The 17117-nt window shown below is 49.8% G+C and overlaps 1 protein-coding gene across 1 annotated transcript in view; it reads left to right on the top strand.

Annotated features, from left to right (window-relative positions):
- F13A1 (coagulation factor XIII A chain) overlaps positions 1-17117 on the top strand; it is a 140730-nt gene that overhangs the window by 104678 nt on the left and 18935 nt on the right. Inside the window, exons 11-13 of the mRNA XM_059078024.2 lie at positions 1277-1430; positions 8765-9052; positions 15141-15301. Coding sequence (XP_058934007.1) covers positions 1277-1430; positions 8765-9052; positions 15141-15301 — 603 coding nt within the window. The remainder of the gene's footprint in view (positions 1-1276; positions 1431-8764; positions 9053-15140; positions 15302-17117) is intronic.

Below are 17117 nucleotides of genomic sequence, written 5' to 3' on the forward strand. Positions count from 1 at the left end.
CACAGGGTGAAGGTCAGGGCACGTGTGATGGACATGCCCCTGCCCACGTCTGTACTTCTTCTCCACCACCTCCCAGCCGTGTGACCACAAACGCTCAGGGATAATAGTACCTACCTCACAGGATTGTCGTTGTGGGGTTTAAATTCAATCATTTAAAAATGTCCCTGAAACATTATGGGTCAATACATATTGACTACTTCCTTTCTCCTTAATGGAGATCAGACTTCACGTAAGTTCAGAACATTTTGTGAGAAAGCAGAGAAAAGTTGCTCTCTTAAACCTCATCTTTAAAAGCTAGGCATCTATCATCAAGTTTTCCCATCAGGGCTTCCCTGGTGGCGCGGTGGTTGAGAGTCCGCCTGCCGATGCAGGGGACGCGGGTTCGTGCCCCGGTCCGGGAAGATCCCACGTGCCGCGGAGCGGCTGGGCCCGTGAGCCGTGGCCGCTGCGCCTGCGCGTCCGGAGCCTGTGCTCCGCAACGGGAGAGGCCACGACAGCGAGAGGCCTCTTAAACCTCATCTTTAAAAGCTAGGGATCTATCATCAAGTTTTACCATTACCTAGTAAATGATCATTACATTTTTACTCAATTTTGACGTTTACAAACGTCTGTGAGAATCCTGCTCACATAGAGTCTATCTCGCTCAGTCCCAAGGTGCCTCTATGAAACTGGCAGAACAAGTGTAATCATTTTCATTTTAGAGAAGCAGGAACAGAGGTTCAGAGAGGACAAGGTAACTTTCTAACACCCAAGACCAGGGCCCATGCTCCCTGCAGCTAATCCAGTGCGTCTCTCAAGTACCTTCCTCAGAGCCTTTGAAGAGGCCAGCCCCTCTGCCTACCACAGCCTTTCGTCTCTCCATTTACTTGCTTTAATTATTTTAAGCTTTAACGGGGGAAAAAAATTGATATTTAAAGTGCATACATTTAATGTATACATCTTGATGGCTTTGGACCTATGCATCTACCTGGAGAAAAATCTCCCAGGAGCCACCCAGCAGACTTTCTCTTCTTCCTGGAAGTAGGTCACGCCAGCACTGTCAGCTTAAAGAAGTCTGAGAAGGAGACTGACAGACAGGGTACTTTCTGCTTTGCCTTAGGAGGTAGAATTTCCCAGCAAGAGAAAGGAAAGAAAGAAACGGTTGGCGCTTCAATGACTCCGCTCGATGAACAATGCTGTGTCTCCAGGGACCCTACATGGCTGCACTATTGAGAGTCAGAGACTTTGGTGACAGGAACACTGGATGCTGGCTAATGGTCTCCTCTCCTGTTTCTAGGTCAACAGTGATCTTGTTTACATTACAGCGAAGAGAGATGGCTCCCTCGCGGTTGAAACCCTGGATACCACCCACATTGGGAAATTAATCGTGACCAAGCAAGTCGGAGGAGACGGCATAAAGGACCTCACTGATGCCTACAAATTCCCGGAAGGTAAGTTACTGCAGTCGAACGAAGATTGCGCTGCCCAGGGCTGCTTAGCACTTTCGTGGTAAAAGTCACCGTCACCACGAAGACATGTGTTCCGGAGAAGGCATGGCCATTTGCAGCATTTTGAAGTTAGGAGAGAACTGGAGAGAATAGACCTCACACCCACGATTTCTCGTGTCACTGTAGCGCTCGCTACTTGTTTGCTCGCTTTGAGCGGAATTCTGCTTCACATGGCCTTTGAAATAAATGCTTTAAAGTCACGTCTATTTTAACAGAGTATAGAATGTGTTCTTGTTCATAAAAATAGGAAAGGATCTTAATTTCAAATAATCCTATTAGAAAATATAATAATATAAATAATATAAATATATAAATAATATATAAAAATATATATAAATAATAAATATATTATATATAATAAATATATATAAATAATATAAATAAATAATATAAAATAATCCTATTAGAAAACATTACATAACTAATGTACTTTTAGTTCAATAATGAAATTTAAATACCTGTTCACATTTGTTTAGTACCTTAAAAACCATTCTCACATGCACTGTTCCCTTGACATATCGTGGAAATCCCCTGAGGTAGATGATACAACATTAATAGGACACTGCAGTCTCACTGATTCAGGCCAATTAGAATGAAGGCCCGCTTCAATCATAAAAGAATGTTAAGGTGGTTTTCGTTAACTCTTCGTGTGCGGAACGTCTGCAATGGAGTTGTTGAGTTCAGCCCCGTCTCCATCGTCCTGAGCGCCCGCTCTGTGCCTGGAGTTGTGTTTGGTGCTGGGGTCCCCACTGTGAGTAGAACCCAGTTTCTGGGCAAGTGATAGGCTCATGCTGCTGAGGGCATTGAAAACAAAGAAGAGGGGCAGTCAGTCCCACCGGGAGATTCAGAAAAACAAAGCCCGATGAGAGAAGTCACAGACCACAGCTAAAGGAAGCTGCACCAGGCTTTCCAGGAGATGAGACTATGACAAAGGCCATGGGGTGTGAATCAGCCGGTGTGTTTAGGGTCCCGCAGACATTACTAAAGCATTCAGCTCATTAAACGCCCAGAGGTTGGAGTCCAATCTCCCCAAGGTCCGTAGTGGACAGGAGGTGGCGGACCTTGGGTGTCTTCATGGGGACGTGGAATATATGTTACAAGTGACTCACCAACAGAGCTTCTTAGGAATGGCAAATGCCATTTTAGTAAATGGATAAAAATGAAGAGTCATTTGCATTTACCTACATATTCATCAGTATTCCTGAAATGCTGAGTGCAGAATTTGTTTTAAATATTTTAGATCCTCTGTCTCCCTGCTCTTATTTACAAAAGCAATTTGCACTATAAAGAGAAAGTTTGCTGAATTGAGAAATTCAGGATTTGTGCCATCTGAACCCATAAATTTTTGCTGTATTCCTGAAATAGATAGTTCTTCTCTTCTCTCGGTTATCCTCCACTGCACAACCTCGATACAAAAGATTTTTTTTTCTTTTGAGCTTTTTTCTAAAAAGAGAGTTTTTAAAAACATAAGCGAGGGCTTCCCTGGTGGTGCGGTGGTTAAGAATCCGCCTGCCAATGCAGGGGACACGGGTTCGAGCCCTGGGCCGGGAGGATCCCACATGCCACGGAGCAACTGGGCCCGTGCGCCACAACTACTGAGCCTGCGCTCCAGAGCCCACGTGCCACAACTACTGAAGCCCACACGCTTAGAGCCCGTGCTCCACCATGGGAGAGGCCACCGCAATGAGAAGCCTGCACACCGCAACAAAGACCCAACGCAGACCAAAATAAAATAAATAAATAACTAAATTTATTTAACAACAACAAAAAAAGCACAGTAAAACAAAACAAACGAGCCATGCCCGCTTGTGATAGAGTGACAGGCAAAAAGATTTGGAAAGGAAAAGGAGTCCATATAGGAATGAAAGGAGCCAGCTGTAACATCCACGCATTTATTCATTCATCCTTTCAACTGCTTGCTGTTAACCACCCGCCAGATCCCAAACACTGTTGGGATGAGACGCACAGAGCCCTGCCTTCCCGTCTGTCATAGCTAGAGAGCCGGGCAGGAAGCTGGGTGTTGGATGCCTAGGATGGGGTGGTTGGACGGATGCTCAGGGATCCTGGAGGACCTCAGCTGTGGGCTCCCTGAGTCTGAAGGACAAGCAGGGAAGCACGGGATTGACTCTTTCCCCGGGGAACGAGTTCTCCAGGAAAAGGCAGCAGGACAGGGATTGTGGATAAACCCTCCCAGTGTGGAAGAGTCCTGAGCAGACAGTGTCTAGAACAAGAGCTGAGCCGTCCTCTAGGAAGCCGTCCAAGTGACCTGCTATCTTGTTTAAACAGCTCGGCAGGAAGCCCTGAGTCGTCAGCCACGGAGGTGGTGGTGAAGACCATATCAGGGTCAGACGTCAGCCCACGAAAGAGGAGTCAGGAGCTGGGCCAAGGGAGAATCCCAGATTAAAACAAATAAAATGTGCCAGCTCTGAATAGGGAAGACAGCTGAGGTCCAGGCCTCCAAGGTCTGGCCAGAAGGCAAGGCTCAGAGGAGTGGAAAGTGTGGCGGGCTTGCCCAAACAGAAGAGCCCCTAAAATCCACATAGATCGTTTAAGAGACATCCCATCCTGCTCCTGGGCTGGAGTCTGATTCCAGGTGGATCGTTAGCTTCTGAATCAAGGATGGCATGTGGGTTCCCTATTCTGACATTGGGAGTGATCGCGTGAGTGCCGTTTCAGAAGGAAGCTAGCTGATCCTGCTCTTGTATGCGGTGGGAGAGAGGGAGCGGTTATGGATGTCCGCCAGGGGCATGTAGGAGAGACTGCCAGCATCTGGGCCTGGGCCTTTGCCACCCTGATCCTCATTATTGAACCTCGACAAATATATATATATAATATATATTATATATAATATATAATTTCTCGACAAATGCTGAGAGTGGCCACTCACCTGTGGTGGCAGTGAAAACGTAGAAAACAATATTACCAGATTCAGGCATTTACTATTTTAATTAACTAGACTGTGGAAAGACCATTTTTCACTTTGATGAACTAAAGCTTAATGTCAATTTTATACCCTTCTTTAAAACATAAGATGAAGAAACTATAAAATGTGGATAACTAGAATTCTTAGAACTTCTCCTGCGGCAATGTCTTCTTCTGTGATGGTGTCTGGGTCCCGTTTCCTCTTCGCTCCATCAGTTATACCCTCTGTCACTTGCATTCTCATCTCTCCTTCTCTATTAGCTCCTTCCCATGACCATGTCACCTGTGTTAAGAAAATTTATAAAACTCTTTTTCAACAATAAAGTCCCCTGCAAACATGGTCCATCCTTTCTTCTCTTTGCCTGAACAGCTGCCCGCACCCAACCTCCTTTTCCTTTTCCTTTTATTTCTCATCCACTGTGCCCTGCGTTCTGCCTCCTGCTCATCCTTGAAGCCCTTCTCCTCAAGGTTGCCAAGACATCCGATAGCCATGTAGCATAAATATTTTGCAGATTTCAGCTTGCCCGAAACCTCCTGAATTTTTTTTTTTTTTCCGGTACGCGGGCCTCTGACTGCTGTGGCCTCTCCCGTCGCGGAGCACAGGCTCCGGACGCACAGGCTCAGCGGCCGTGGCTCACGGGCCCAGCCACTCCGCGGCACGTGGGATCCTCCCGGACCGGGGCACGAACCCGTGTCTCCTGCATCGGCAGGCGGACTCTCAACCACTGCGCCACCAGGGAAGCCCCTGACTGAATTTTTTGAAGCTATTGCTCACTCACAATTCTTGAAATTCTCTCTTCTTTTTTTAATTAAATTTTTTTTTAATTTTTCTAAATTTATTTTTTATTCAAGTATAGTTGCTGTACAATATTATATGTTACAGGTGTACAATATAGTGATTCATAATTTTTCAAGGTTATGCTCCATTGATAGTTACTGTAAAATATTGGCTATGTTCCCCATGTTGTACAATATATCCTTGTAGTTTATTTTATACCTAATAGTTTGTACCTCTTAATCCTCTACCCTCTGATTGCCCCTCCCACATCTTCCCAATGGTAGGCACTAGTTTGCTCTCTATATCTGTGGGTCTACTTCTTTTTTGTTCTATTCACTAGTTTTGTAGATTCCACATATGAGTGATATCAGACAGTATTTATCTTTCTCTGTCTGACATATTTGCCTTAGCATAATGTCCTCCAAATCCATCCATGGTGCTGCAAATGGCAACATTTTCATTCTTTTTTATGGCTGCGTAATATTCCACTGTGTATACATACCACATCTTCCTTTTCCATTCATCTGTTGATTGGACACTTAGGTTGCTTTGACGTTCTTTCTTCTCTTTGTTCCTATGATACAGCTTTCTCCTGATTCCATCCCAACCTTCCTGACTCGTTTTTCCATCTTCTGCAACTCAGAGCTCCCCTTTCTTTGCCCCCCTCAGAATGTTTCTTCCTTCTAGGCTTTGTTCCTACCCGGTAGCTGGTGTTAACATGCACACACATACTGATTCTCCCAAATCTGTCTCCAGCCTAGACTTCACTTTTAAGCCCCACATTCACCTAAATGTCCCATAGGAACCTGAAACTGAACCTTCCCAAATGCCACCTTGTATCACTGTCTCCCCAGCCCAGATCTATTTCTCCTGTGCTCCCTGCCCCAGAGAAGAAAACCATGATCCACCCAAACTTAGCACGTTGAGAATAAGTCAAGCAGCAAATCCTCTAAAAGTCCCTTTCGAAATAGTTCAAATTTATCTCCTCTCCTCCATCTCCACGGCCCCTCCCTCAGAATCAAATGGTGCTGGGCGTGGAAGTCCCTCTTAACATATTCCCTGATATGTAGTAAATGGCCAACAAAAGTCAGTTCCCACTATTGCTGGTAATTCTGTTATTACTACCTTGCTCCTACTACTAGCTTGGACTCTGATGATTTTTCTCCTGGATAACTGCTATAGCTTCCCAATTCCACCTTCCCTCCTCAGCCTCTTTCCCTCTGTTTAAGTCATTGTCTCCAAAGTGACATAGTTAATGACATAAATCCCAACCTGTTGCTGCTTCAAAGCCCTCACTCGCCTGCAGGGTATTCCAGCCAGAGCTCACCAAGCCTCTGCTAGTTGCCTTTTTGCCCCCTCGCAGCTCTTCCTAGCCATACACACAGGCATCAAAATCGGCAGCCAGGTGAGCTGTGACAGGTCCTCCACCAAGCCAGGCTCCCACTTGCCTCCGTGCCTTTGCTCTCGCTCTGGAAGGAAAAACCCTCTGAGAAGCCTCCCCTGCCCCGGGTGGTGTCAAATCTCTGCCCCGTGTTCCCTGCACCACACACACAGACGCTTGACCCAGCGTCTGTGATGATACGCGTGTGGTGATCTCTCCGCACTAGTCCCCTTAGACCCGGGTGGGAAGGGCTGCGCTTCTCATCCGAGCCTGGCACGGTGCCTGGACATCACAGGGACACAACAGCGTGAGACGATCAAAGGAATGGTAGCTCAGGTGGCACTTGCACAGGTGAGCTTAACCGAACATCAGATGTCCTAAACCGGACTATTTCATGTCTATTATAAAGATGAACGTTTTGTCCCTAGATGAAGGCAAAGTGCTTCTCCAAACCCCAGTCCTCCAGAGCCTCTGTGCCAGGCTGGGTCCCAGGTCCTGGGGACACAGAGCTTACTTTCTCCTGGGGGAAGTAATGTCACACAGCGACGAGTTCTGGGAAAAGGAAAGGTAACGTGTGAGTTAGTGAGAGACGAGAGGACCAGAGTAACGGAAGTGGGGGGGACACTCTGAGAAGGTGACATTTGAGCTAAGACCTGAGCAGTGAGAAGAGGCTTCATCAGACGTAAAGGGGACTCTCATGACACCCAGTTAATGGAAGGGTGGTTTTGACCTTGGTCCTGGAGACACAGAGGAGCCTCAGGAAATGCGATCTGGCTTTAGATCATTCTCTCGGCACCAAATTCATGGCCCTGCGTTATGTGAGACATCAGAGCTCAGACCACAGCTGCAGAGAGCGAGGATTCTGTCGAGCTGGGAATTCTGCCTCTTATCTGGGCCTGTGCTTCCTGGAACCCCTCGCCTGCCTCGAGTCCAGAAGCTTCCACCGCCCCTCCCCCACTCGGCCAGCTCATCCTCTCCCCACGAGGCACCTCTCTGACCATGACCACGTTCCCGCCGCTGGCGTTCACCTCCCACATTTTGCCTAAATGCACGTCTGGTGCCCGTCCAAAGCCATGATCATTAACGCTCTCTTCCCTGGGGAGCTATTTGCCAGATGCTTTCCGCTAAAATATTTCACTGTGCTTTCCCTGTCACAGCCACTCCTTCCCTTTAGTATTATCTCCCTCTTGTCGACTGTGAAACATGTGCTCTGGCCAATGCTTGTGCCGGACCAGTTGTTTCTGGCACGTTCTTGCAGTCTTGACAATCAGAGAAATTGTTAATACACACACAGAAGTACACATTCGTGCGTTCGCAACACCTGCTGGCATTCTCTCTGCCTTTGCAAAGTCCTCGTAGCTGCCAGTTCTTAGGCACGCCCTACCTGTAAACGGCTTACCAACCCTACCACGTCTGCGCCCTTAGTTTACATGCGAGGAAGGCGATGGTGGTGACGGTCCCTGCCTTGAAGAGTCCTTCTGAGGATCAGACGAGACAGGGCACAGTATGCACTTCCCATGACACCCGTCACATAGTTAGCTCTCGGTGACACTTGTTAGCACTATTAACTGACCTCTTCATTTTCATTGCGGTTCATCATTAGTTAAGCGAGAGGCGACATCTTAAAACTTAATGTCACTATAAAAACCAGCATTTTTATTTCAAAGTGATGCTTCTTTTGCTGGCCTTTTGCATGACTAGCTTTCACAAGCCAAGTGGGACAGGTCCGGGTGGAAAGAGACATGAGGAAGACAGGTCTTGCCGGGCAGACCCATGAATGGGAGAAAACTCACAGTGTAGAAGGTGAAAGGCAAGACACAACTCTTCCAGCTACGTGGCTAGGACATTGGGAGGGCAGCCAACGAATGCCACAGTTTGAGAAGAGTTAGCTTTTGCCAGAGTTCTATCTGCTGAGCCCTGAAACAGTGACCCTGGCAAAACAGCCCTTGGAGTACGCTCCGTAGTAACCCCTGTTCAGATAGGCCGAGCCCGGCAGCCGGGCGGGTCCTAACTCTCTGGGAACCTGATTTTGCAGAATGTGTAAGGTGGGAAGATGACAAGGCCTGCCCCGGAGGGAAGCCTGTGGCTTATCGAGGCGGCCGGCAAGCCCAGCAAGCAGTGCCTACAGCACATTGCTCATTAAGGTGACTTTCTCTCGGGTGGCTTGCATTGTCCTTACCTCTGCACCTTTCCTAGGTCAAGAAGAAGAGAGGTTGGCCCTAGAAACTGCCCTGATGTATGGGGCTAAAAAGCCCCTCAACACAGAGGGCTTCCTCAAATCGAGGTCTGATGTCCACATGAATTTTGAAGTGGAGAATGCCGTGCTGGGAAGAGACTTCCAGGTCACCATCACCTTCCGTAACAACGGCCCCGCCCGCTACACCATCACAGCCTATCTCTCAGGAAACATCACCTTCTACACCGGGGTCGCCAAGGCAGAATTCAAGAACGAGACATTTGATGTGACACTGGAGCCCTTGTCCTGTAAGTTAACGAGGGGGGCTGTTCTCTCCTGGCTGTGTCGCCTGCTTCCCTGTCTGGCTCTGTGCTGAGGCTCCCTGATAGCTTCCTGTCAAAGTGAAAGCCTTGGCCCAGAGCTCAGGAGCATGAAGCGCAGGGCAGGACCCGCGTTTTCTAGAAAGGCCCCCACGTTCACCTTCGTGACTCGTGCACAGAAGTGAGCCCTGAAATTTTCAAAGCTTAGAGCCCCATGAGTCGTGAACACTAAATGTCACTGAACCTCTTGCTACTTACAGGGTGGGCCAAGGATCTGAAGCATCAGCACCCACTGGGTGCTGGTCAGAAATGCAGACTCTCAGGCCCCACCCCAGACCCATGCATTTTAACAAGATCCCGGGCGGACTGGTGTGCACAGGAAAGATGGTGAAGCTTGTGTCTCAGAAAGCAGGCCCACTGGCGGTACCTCTCTCCCGATGTAGGAACAGCTTTGCGGGGGCTGCGCAGCAGGAATGGTGTGTTTGGCTTTACCGTTTAGGGGGCAGGGAGATCTAAGCTCCGCACGGTGAGCTGTCTGATGTACAGGGTCAGGAGAGCCCGTCCTTGGGAGAGGAAACTCGAACCTCGGGACGTGTTGTCCAGGAACCCCTGGAGGCTCTGCTCTCCCGGCCATCTCCCGGGGACCTTCTCCCGTGCCTCGATCCCTCACCTCCCTTGCGTACATGGCCTTCCAAAGTGTCTTCTTCATTATGAAAAGTCCAGACGAGTTTAAGTAGGACTGGGATTGACAAGCCGCAGCTTGCACTGGGGATTGCAGTTTCGACCCGTCTCATTCCCTGGGGTACCAGTGTTTGGTGTGCACAACAGCTGGCCACTCAATTGGCCAACTGAGCCACAACCAGAAGATCCTGGTCTCCAGGCAGAGCACACAGAGTCAGAAAACAGAGCACGCTGAAAGGGTCAGCGTGGCAGGGCACCAGATCCGTTGACCTGACAGGTGAGTCAGGAAAAGAAATGGAAAAGAAAGGTATATGAAAAATAATTTCTAAAACGCAGAGGCAGGTAAGACTGTGATCCCGCCTGGCATGGCCAAACCACACTTCCAACTTGTTTTCAAGCTTCCTGGATTCGGTGTCTGTCCCAAACCACAGGAAGTACCTCTGGGAGGTACTTTCTTTCTGAAGAAAGATGTTCCCAGAAAAATGAGAAACTATTCCTAAAAAATCCTAATTTCAAGAAACCTACTCAACCTTGAAGGAAGCAAATGCCCCTCGATTCAGTAGACTAGCCAACAATTAAGAAATCACCATGGTATTTGTCTTGGAAACTGGAAGATCTAGCACTTGGAAGAAAGGTAACGCGTAGTCAGTATAAAGGACTCAGGAGAAAAAACAGTCATCACAGCTGTTTAGGACAGACAGACTCAGTGGATTTAGAGGGCCTGAACCTTGGAATTAGACAAATCTGGATTTTAGCTGTGACTGTGTCACCTACTAGTTGTGTGTCCCTAGGCAAATTACTTAAGTAATCTGAGCTCATCTACACGTGGGAACAATACCACCCACATCACTGGGTTGTTGATTCACCCCCGCTACACACATACACACACACACACACACACACACACACACACACACACACCCCTTTATTTAATGCCTACAAGTCCAGGTATTATTTTGTGCTGGTGACACAGCAATGAGTTGCTTCTTGATGGTCTCCTGGGGGGAAGATGGGGGCTCCACAATAAACAATCAAACAAGTGAATATATATGGTTCTGCATAGAATAGGAAAATACAAAGCAGGGTAAGGAAGACAGGGAGTGCCAGGAGTGGGGGAGTGTGGTCAAGGAAAGCCCTCCTGATAGGGTGACATTTAACAGAAATCTGACAGAAGGGAAGGAGTGAGCTTTCCAGACAGAAAAAAAAAAGTAAGTGCAAAGGCCCTGAGGCCAGAGCTCATGTGATATGTTCAGTGAGCAGCAAGGAGACCAGAGTCAGGGGCAAAGGCATCCAAGGGAGGCTAGTGGGTATAGACCAGGTAGACACCTGGAGGCCCTTGTAAAGATTTTGGCTGTGATTCCGAGTGAGCTGCAGAGCCCTAAGACAGTGTTGAGCAGAAGTGTGCCCTGGCCTAACTTGGGTTCTGAGAGATCGCTCTGCGGCTGTGCTGAGAACAGACCATAGGCGACGTGGAACAGAAGCTTAGAGACTAGTTAGGACGCTGTTGCAATAGTCCCGCGAGATATGGTGGTGAAGGTGAGGGACGTGGTGACAGCTACCAGATCCGGGTGTTTTCTGAAGGTAGAGCCCTCGGGACTGGTTGACAGATTGGATGGGTGGCGTGAGAGAAGGGTCTGTGGAGGAAACTAAATGAGATAATATATGCGGAAGGCTTCCTGCAAGTAGGCTCCCCATAAATGCTAACTTCCAAAGTGTTTACACTTTGGGAAACTGAGAGCAGAAAGGTGAGTTGACGTGTTCGAGGCCACACATAGCAATTACAGGCAAAGCAGGTACCAGTGGCCACATCCCATTCAGGCAGGTATGGTGAGGCAGCTCCGTGCATCCTTGGGCCCTAAGTAGGCCCGCCCCTTACTTGTGCCCCGTTGCCTGGGCTCCAGCTGCCCCTCACTCCCCTGGACAAGGAACTATATGCCATCCTTTCCCACTGCACTAGAGTCCCATCTCGCAATCTCCTTCCCCTTCTCTCCGTGATCCAATAAAAGCGTGAGCTTATGTGAGTTAGCGGGCTAGGACGGCATGATACGTTAGCTATCTCAGTCATCGATCGAGGGATATCGAAGCCTGACTCGGTATCAACGCAGCTCCCACACACTCAGCCCACCCCAAGGCTTGTCCTGAATAACCTGAAGGGAGTTGAAGACTGTTTCTTGCTTTACCCTGCATGTAGGTGACACTAACTGCATGCAATAAATTGCATACTGCAACCTAAAATAAATTGCAACATATGGCAAAAAGCCACAGGATTCTAGACATCGATCAAGCAGGTCAGGGTACAGTCCTAGGAGAGTCTGTGGCAAAGAAAGTTTTCCAAGTAGAACGGGAAGCATATTTTCCGGATTGATGATTAAAGGGAATGTGTAGTCTAGAATCAGCTGGGAAGACCTGAATAACTTAAACCTCCCATACCTTCAAAGGTGCTATCGCTTCTACTTGGCTATATTTAGTTTTCTTTGCTCTTTGGAAAAGAGATGAAGCAGCTCCTGTCTGTGCCCCCTCCCGGCTTTCCCCAGACACCGTAAATGGTATTGGCAGCGTTCCAGCTCCACCACTCAAGAGAATGAAAATCTCTTCTTCTTGCCACGTTTAATAAACTTTATCTAGAACAATTTCTTGTGCAGTGGCAAAACACAGCACTTACATAATGTACTATTTCAGGAGCCCTGTTCTCTTGGGCTCAGAAACACAGCCCAGTTTCTTTAGTGCCAAGATTTAGAAGAAGTTCTACCTCAGAGAATGAAGAGTCCCGAGGCTGACAGGATCAAGGCAGCAAAAGCCTCTGTAAAGATGTCAAGCACATCTCGCCAACCTAAACAGCCCAGTGGTCACACACCGCCCTCTAGAAATAGCCAGAGGATGTCCTTTTCTTATTATTATTGTTACCGGAGGCAGCTAGAGGCAAAATGCATGTTCTTCAAGGCCTGTCACTTTGCAGCTCCATCTGGCTCCATCTGGCCAAGTGAAAACAGCTCCCATGTGCTCATCTGAGGTTGTCTCCGATCGAGGGTCAGAGTCTTAGTTTTCTGGACAATTCACTGCTTGGGGAGCCATGGAGGAAGCAAGGTGCAGGCTCGGTCCCAAAGCAGGCGGCATGAGTGGGTCACCCAGAAAGGCAGAATTCGAGGGTCAAGGTCAAGGCAAGGTCTTCGACTCCAAAGGCTCTAAGTGGGATGGGACCGCCCTAGGAAGTAGGCTGAGTCGCTGACTGCTTGTCTAGGGCAGAGACCAGTACGTCCTAATAACTCTGCATAGCCTGTGGCCGTCTCTCAGCCTGGGCCCCGCGAACTTTCGGACTGGACACTTGTTATGGGGCCTGTCCCGTGTGTCGTGGGAAGTTCAGCTGCATCCTTGGCCTCTACCCGATAGATGTCAGTCACAGCCTCCAGTTGTGACAACCAAAAGCATCTCTAGACGTTACGAAACATCCCTGGGGGGCAAAATTGCACCCCGTTGACAACCTCTGGTCTACGATGATCATCCTCTCCGTTTTGCCATCAATTTCCATTTTGCCAGGAACTGAGTGCATTCTGGGGTGCAAGACTTTCAGTTTCAACACGGAGACCATCCTAAGTCCACCCAGTTCTACCCTAACACTGCCCCATCTCCTGCTACAATCTGCTATCTCTGGGAGCCCCTCAAAGTTGAATATGTGCCATTTGAGCAGCATATGCAAATACAGATCCTGATTCCCTAAGTGTGGGTGGGGTTAGAGAACCGGGCAGCAGGCTCTTACAGGGCTGATCTGGGGGCGGGAAGGGCGGGTCCCTTCCCCCTAGTTGTTGAGCGGTGCTTCTCAGCCCCGCCACACAAAAGAAGAGTCATCTGCAGAATTTGTAAACAAAGCCTGGGCCCCAGCCGCCAAGATTCTGATTGGATTGGCCTGGGGTGGGATCCGATGGGGCAGGTCACGTCCCTAAGTGATTGTGAGGTAAAGCCAAGACTGGGCGGTCACAGCACCTACTCATCCATGCAGAGACCTTGAGGCAGATGGTAGGCACGGCCTGATGCACTGTCGTCTGGGAGTCCAAAAGCCAGGAGGCCTCCCTGTGCCCTGGAGCTCACCCTGCAGTGTCTTCCGTCCTGGGTCCTGGACGGCCGCTCGTGAGGCAGGGCTAAGACGAACCACCCCCTGCACTTGAAACTATCAACCTTGGGAACTGTTTCCTTCAATAACTTCCGCCGGAAGGAGGAATCTTTGGCCAAAGGCAGACATGGAGCAGGGAAGCCGCGGTGGAGACATTCGATTCCATGCAGGGGGTTGGAGGCGCCTGGGCTCGGCCTGCAGGAGAGCTGCCCTTTGCCCCTAAGAATCCTGGGCCCTGGGGAATGAGAGTGAGAGAAATTGGGCCGTGCAGCCAAACAGAACCTCACGTCTGCGGTCAGAGCCGCAAGACAGGATTCCGGTCCTCAGCCCGGATGATGAGCAGCAGCGTGCAGCCAGGACCACGTCCCACCCTCCACCTGCCACCCTCACTGGCTCGCCCGCCCCCGACACCTAAATGCTCACGCTGTCGGCGCCCTGAGATCACAGAGGTCTTTTAAGTTGCATATAACAGAAGGGGTGGGAGAGAGTCGCATGCCTACGGTGAAAACCGGTTTCAACTGCTTCTTTCTCTTAAATAGAAAAATCAAGCCAGATTGGTACAGTACAAGCTGGAGAGAAAGTGCGGAGCAAAGGAATCAAGGGAAAGGTTCAGGTCGTTGACAGCTTTGCTCGAGCGTGGCCCAGGCCTGCGTGAGACGTTTCTTATCACAGGAGGGCACGTGGCACGGTGGCTGTGGACATCACTGCCCCACATCTGTCACCTTGGGACTGTTTCTGCCTAAATCCAAGCAGCCACAGCTAAAACTCCTTGGTCTTTGATTTGTTTGTTTGTTTGTTTGTTTTGTGGTAGGCGGGCCTCTCACTGTTGTGGCCTCTCCCGTTGCGGAGCACAGGCTCCGGACGCGCAGGCACAGCGGCCACGGCTCACGGGCCCAGCCGCTCCGCGGCACGTGGGATCCTCCCGGACCGGGGCACGAACCCGCGTCCCCTGCATCGGCAGGCGGACTCTCAACCACTGCGCCACCAGGGAAGCCCGGTCCTTGATTTTAAACCTCTCTGTTGCATTTTACAACAGCACAAGCACTGTTGGGAAAATGTGACACGTCTTCTCTAGGAAGACTTTACCGAATGTGAAATTTCCAGCACATTCCTTACCCCAGAAGCCGGAGAGCTTCTTGTCCCTGATGGACTCTGTGTGCCACTTGCCCTCACCTGTGTGTGTTCCTGGTGGACACGGTGCTAGCGTGGAAAAGATGGGGCCCTCGGGGGAGAGTGAAGCAGCTCCTACCCCAGGGCCTGACGTCGCCATGTTTTTTGTCGTCCTGCCAGTCAAGAAAGAGGAGGTGCTGATTCGAGCGGGCGAATACATGGGCCAGCTGCTGGAGCAGGCGTTCCTGCACTTCTTTGTCACAGCCCGTGTCAATGAGACCAAGGATGTCCTGGCTAAGCAGAAGTCCGTTGTGCTGACAGTACCCAAGGTCATCATCAAGGTCAGTTTTAGCATCTCAGATGAGGGAGAAAGGCAAGGTTGTTAGTGTTAATGAATGTGTGTGTGTGTGTGTGTGTGAAGTGTGTCCTGCTCCAAAAAAAAAAGGAACTAGGATCCTCCTGTTCTTTGAAAGAAGTAAACCACCCTATATACTGACGTGCACATATAACACTTTTCTCTCCTCTCCAGATTTAAATATATAGATGTGGCTGCAGATATAAATATAACCTGGGGGTATAAACATGCTTGTGGAGGAAGATAGAGATGTGTAAAGGATACAGATACTTGGAACTCAGTGTCTCCAGAATAAAGTAGGTCAGACATGGCATCAAACAGAAGCCGCCTGGGTTCCCTCCCACCTGCGTGTTGGACTGTACTGTGGTCCACTGTATACGGTAGAACGCGCAAACCGAAACGTCAGCGTGATGACCATCACTTGTCATGGGTCTATACGCCTGGCAACCACCAGCCAGATGCAGACACAGAGGATTTGTAACATCCAACACCCCAGAAATCTCCCACACGCCTTTTGCAGTCCATCACTCTCTCCTCCGTCACCGAGACAACCATTGCTCTGACCTCTGTCACCGGAGGGCCTTTTTTGCCCATTTGGCTAGTAGTTTTAACGTTGTCTCTCCATTAGCCGCCAGAACTCTCTGTCCAAATGTCTCGGGGGCACTTGGCAGTGGAGCGGTGAGCACGGGTGAAAGGGGAAGGCACATACGGCAGCCCTGTTGGCTTCCACTTCTCAGGACCACTGGCAGCGTCCGCAGCCACATCCCCGAGACACCTCCTGCCCTGGGAGCGGAAACCCAGGCCTCCGTCAGGGTTCTTGGGGTGTGATGTCTCATGTCAGCCCTATCCAGGGCTTGGAGACCTTTCCAAGTGATTGAATGATTAGCACAGACCTGAAGGTGCATTCCCCTAAAGTGGTGGAGAAATCAAAATTTTAGAGGCGCTCATATTTTAAAGCCTCTAGAGGTGGGGGGTGTTGGCAATGAGCGGGCAGGGAGTGGTAGGCCTTGTGTCTCTTTTGAATCGTTTGCTGAGAATCGCTTGTAAAGCTAACAATGTTGTGTAGCATTCAAAACGGCAGCCTCCTCTGGGTCCAGTGCCGTGTGGACGGCCCTTGAGGGCTACTGTACGATGAGTCGCACCAGGCCGACATGTAGGGCCCCGGAGGAGGAGAACCCCAGGCCCTCCTTTTCTAGGAAGGCTTGACTCTTCACGCCTCCTTGGTTCTTTCACCCCAGTCGCCTGCTACAGGCCCACAGCACCACCTACACAAGAGGCCTTCAGAGACCAAATAAAAGTGAGGGGTGCAGGTCTGCGGGCAGAACAGAGAAGTGCTACTGGGGTTCCTGCAGAGGAGCTGCCTCTCCCCTGAGCATAAGGTGCTGGTGCTGTGACCGGGGCGGCCTGCCCACCCGCCACGTGGCGGCTGCCCTCGTGGCGGGCTCTCCTGGGACACGTGCGGTGTCCCGCAGGCCTCTCCCGGAGGCTGGGGGAGGCCTCCTTTCCCGCTGCTTCAGGAGCGCAGCCTCGGAACCTTTCCCACCAGAGGCAAGGCCCACACGCTCACCTAGTTATGAACCGACAGCTTGTCCCCGTGGAGGGCTCAGGAGAGAGCTCTCCCCAGCTAGGAAGCGCTCCAACCCCAGCATAAAATAGAATTTAATTGCACGGCTGGTAATAAACTGGATGCATGCAGGAAGCTGATACCTTTCATCTTTTAGACCTCATTAACTGGAGGATTATTGACTAGTCATCTCCCGAGTTTACTCAGAGAGAACTTTAACTCGCCGCGGGCAGAACGC

This window comes from Kogia breviceps, chromosome 10 (assembly GCF_026419965.1).
Source record: "Kogia breviceps isolate mKogBre1 chromosome 10, mKogBre1 haplotype 1, whole genome shotgun sequence".
Taxonomy (NCBI): domain Eukaryota; kingdom Metazoa; phylum Chordata; class Mammalia; order Artiodactyla; family Physeteridae; genus Kogia; species Kogia breviceps.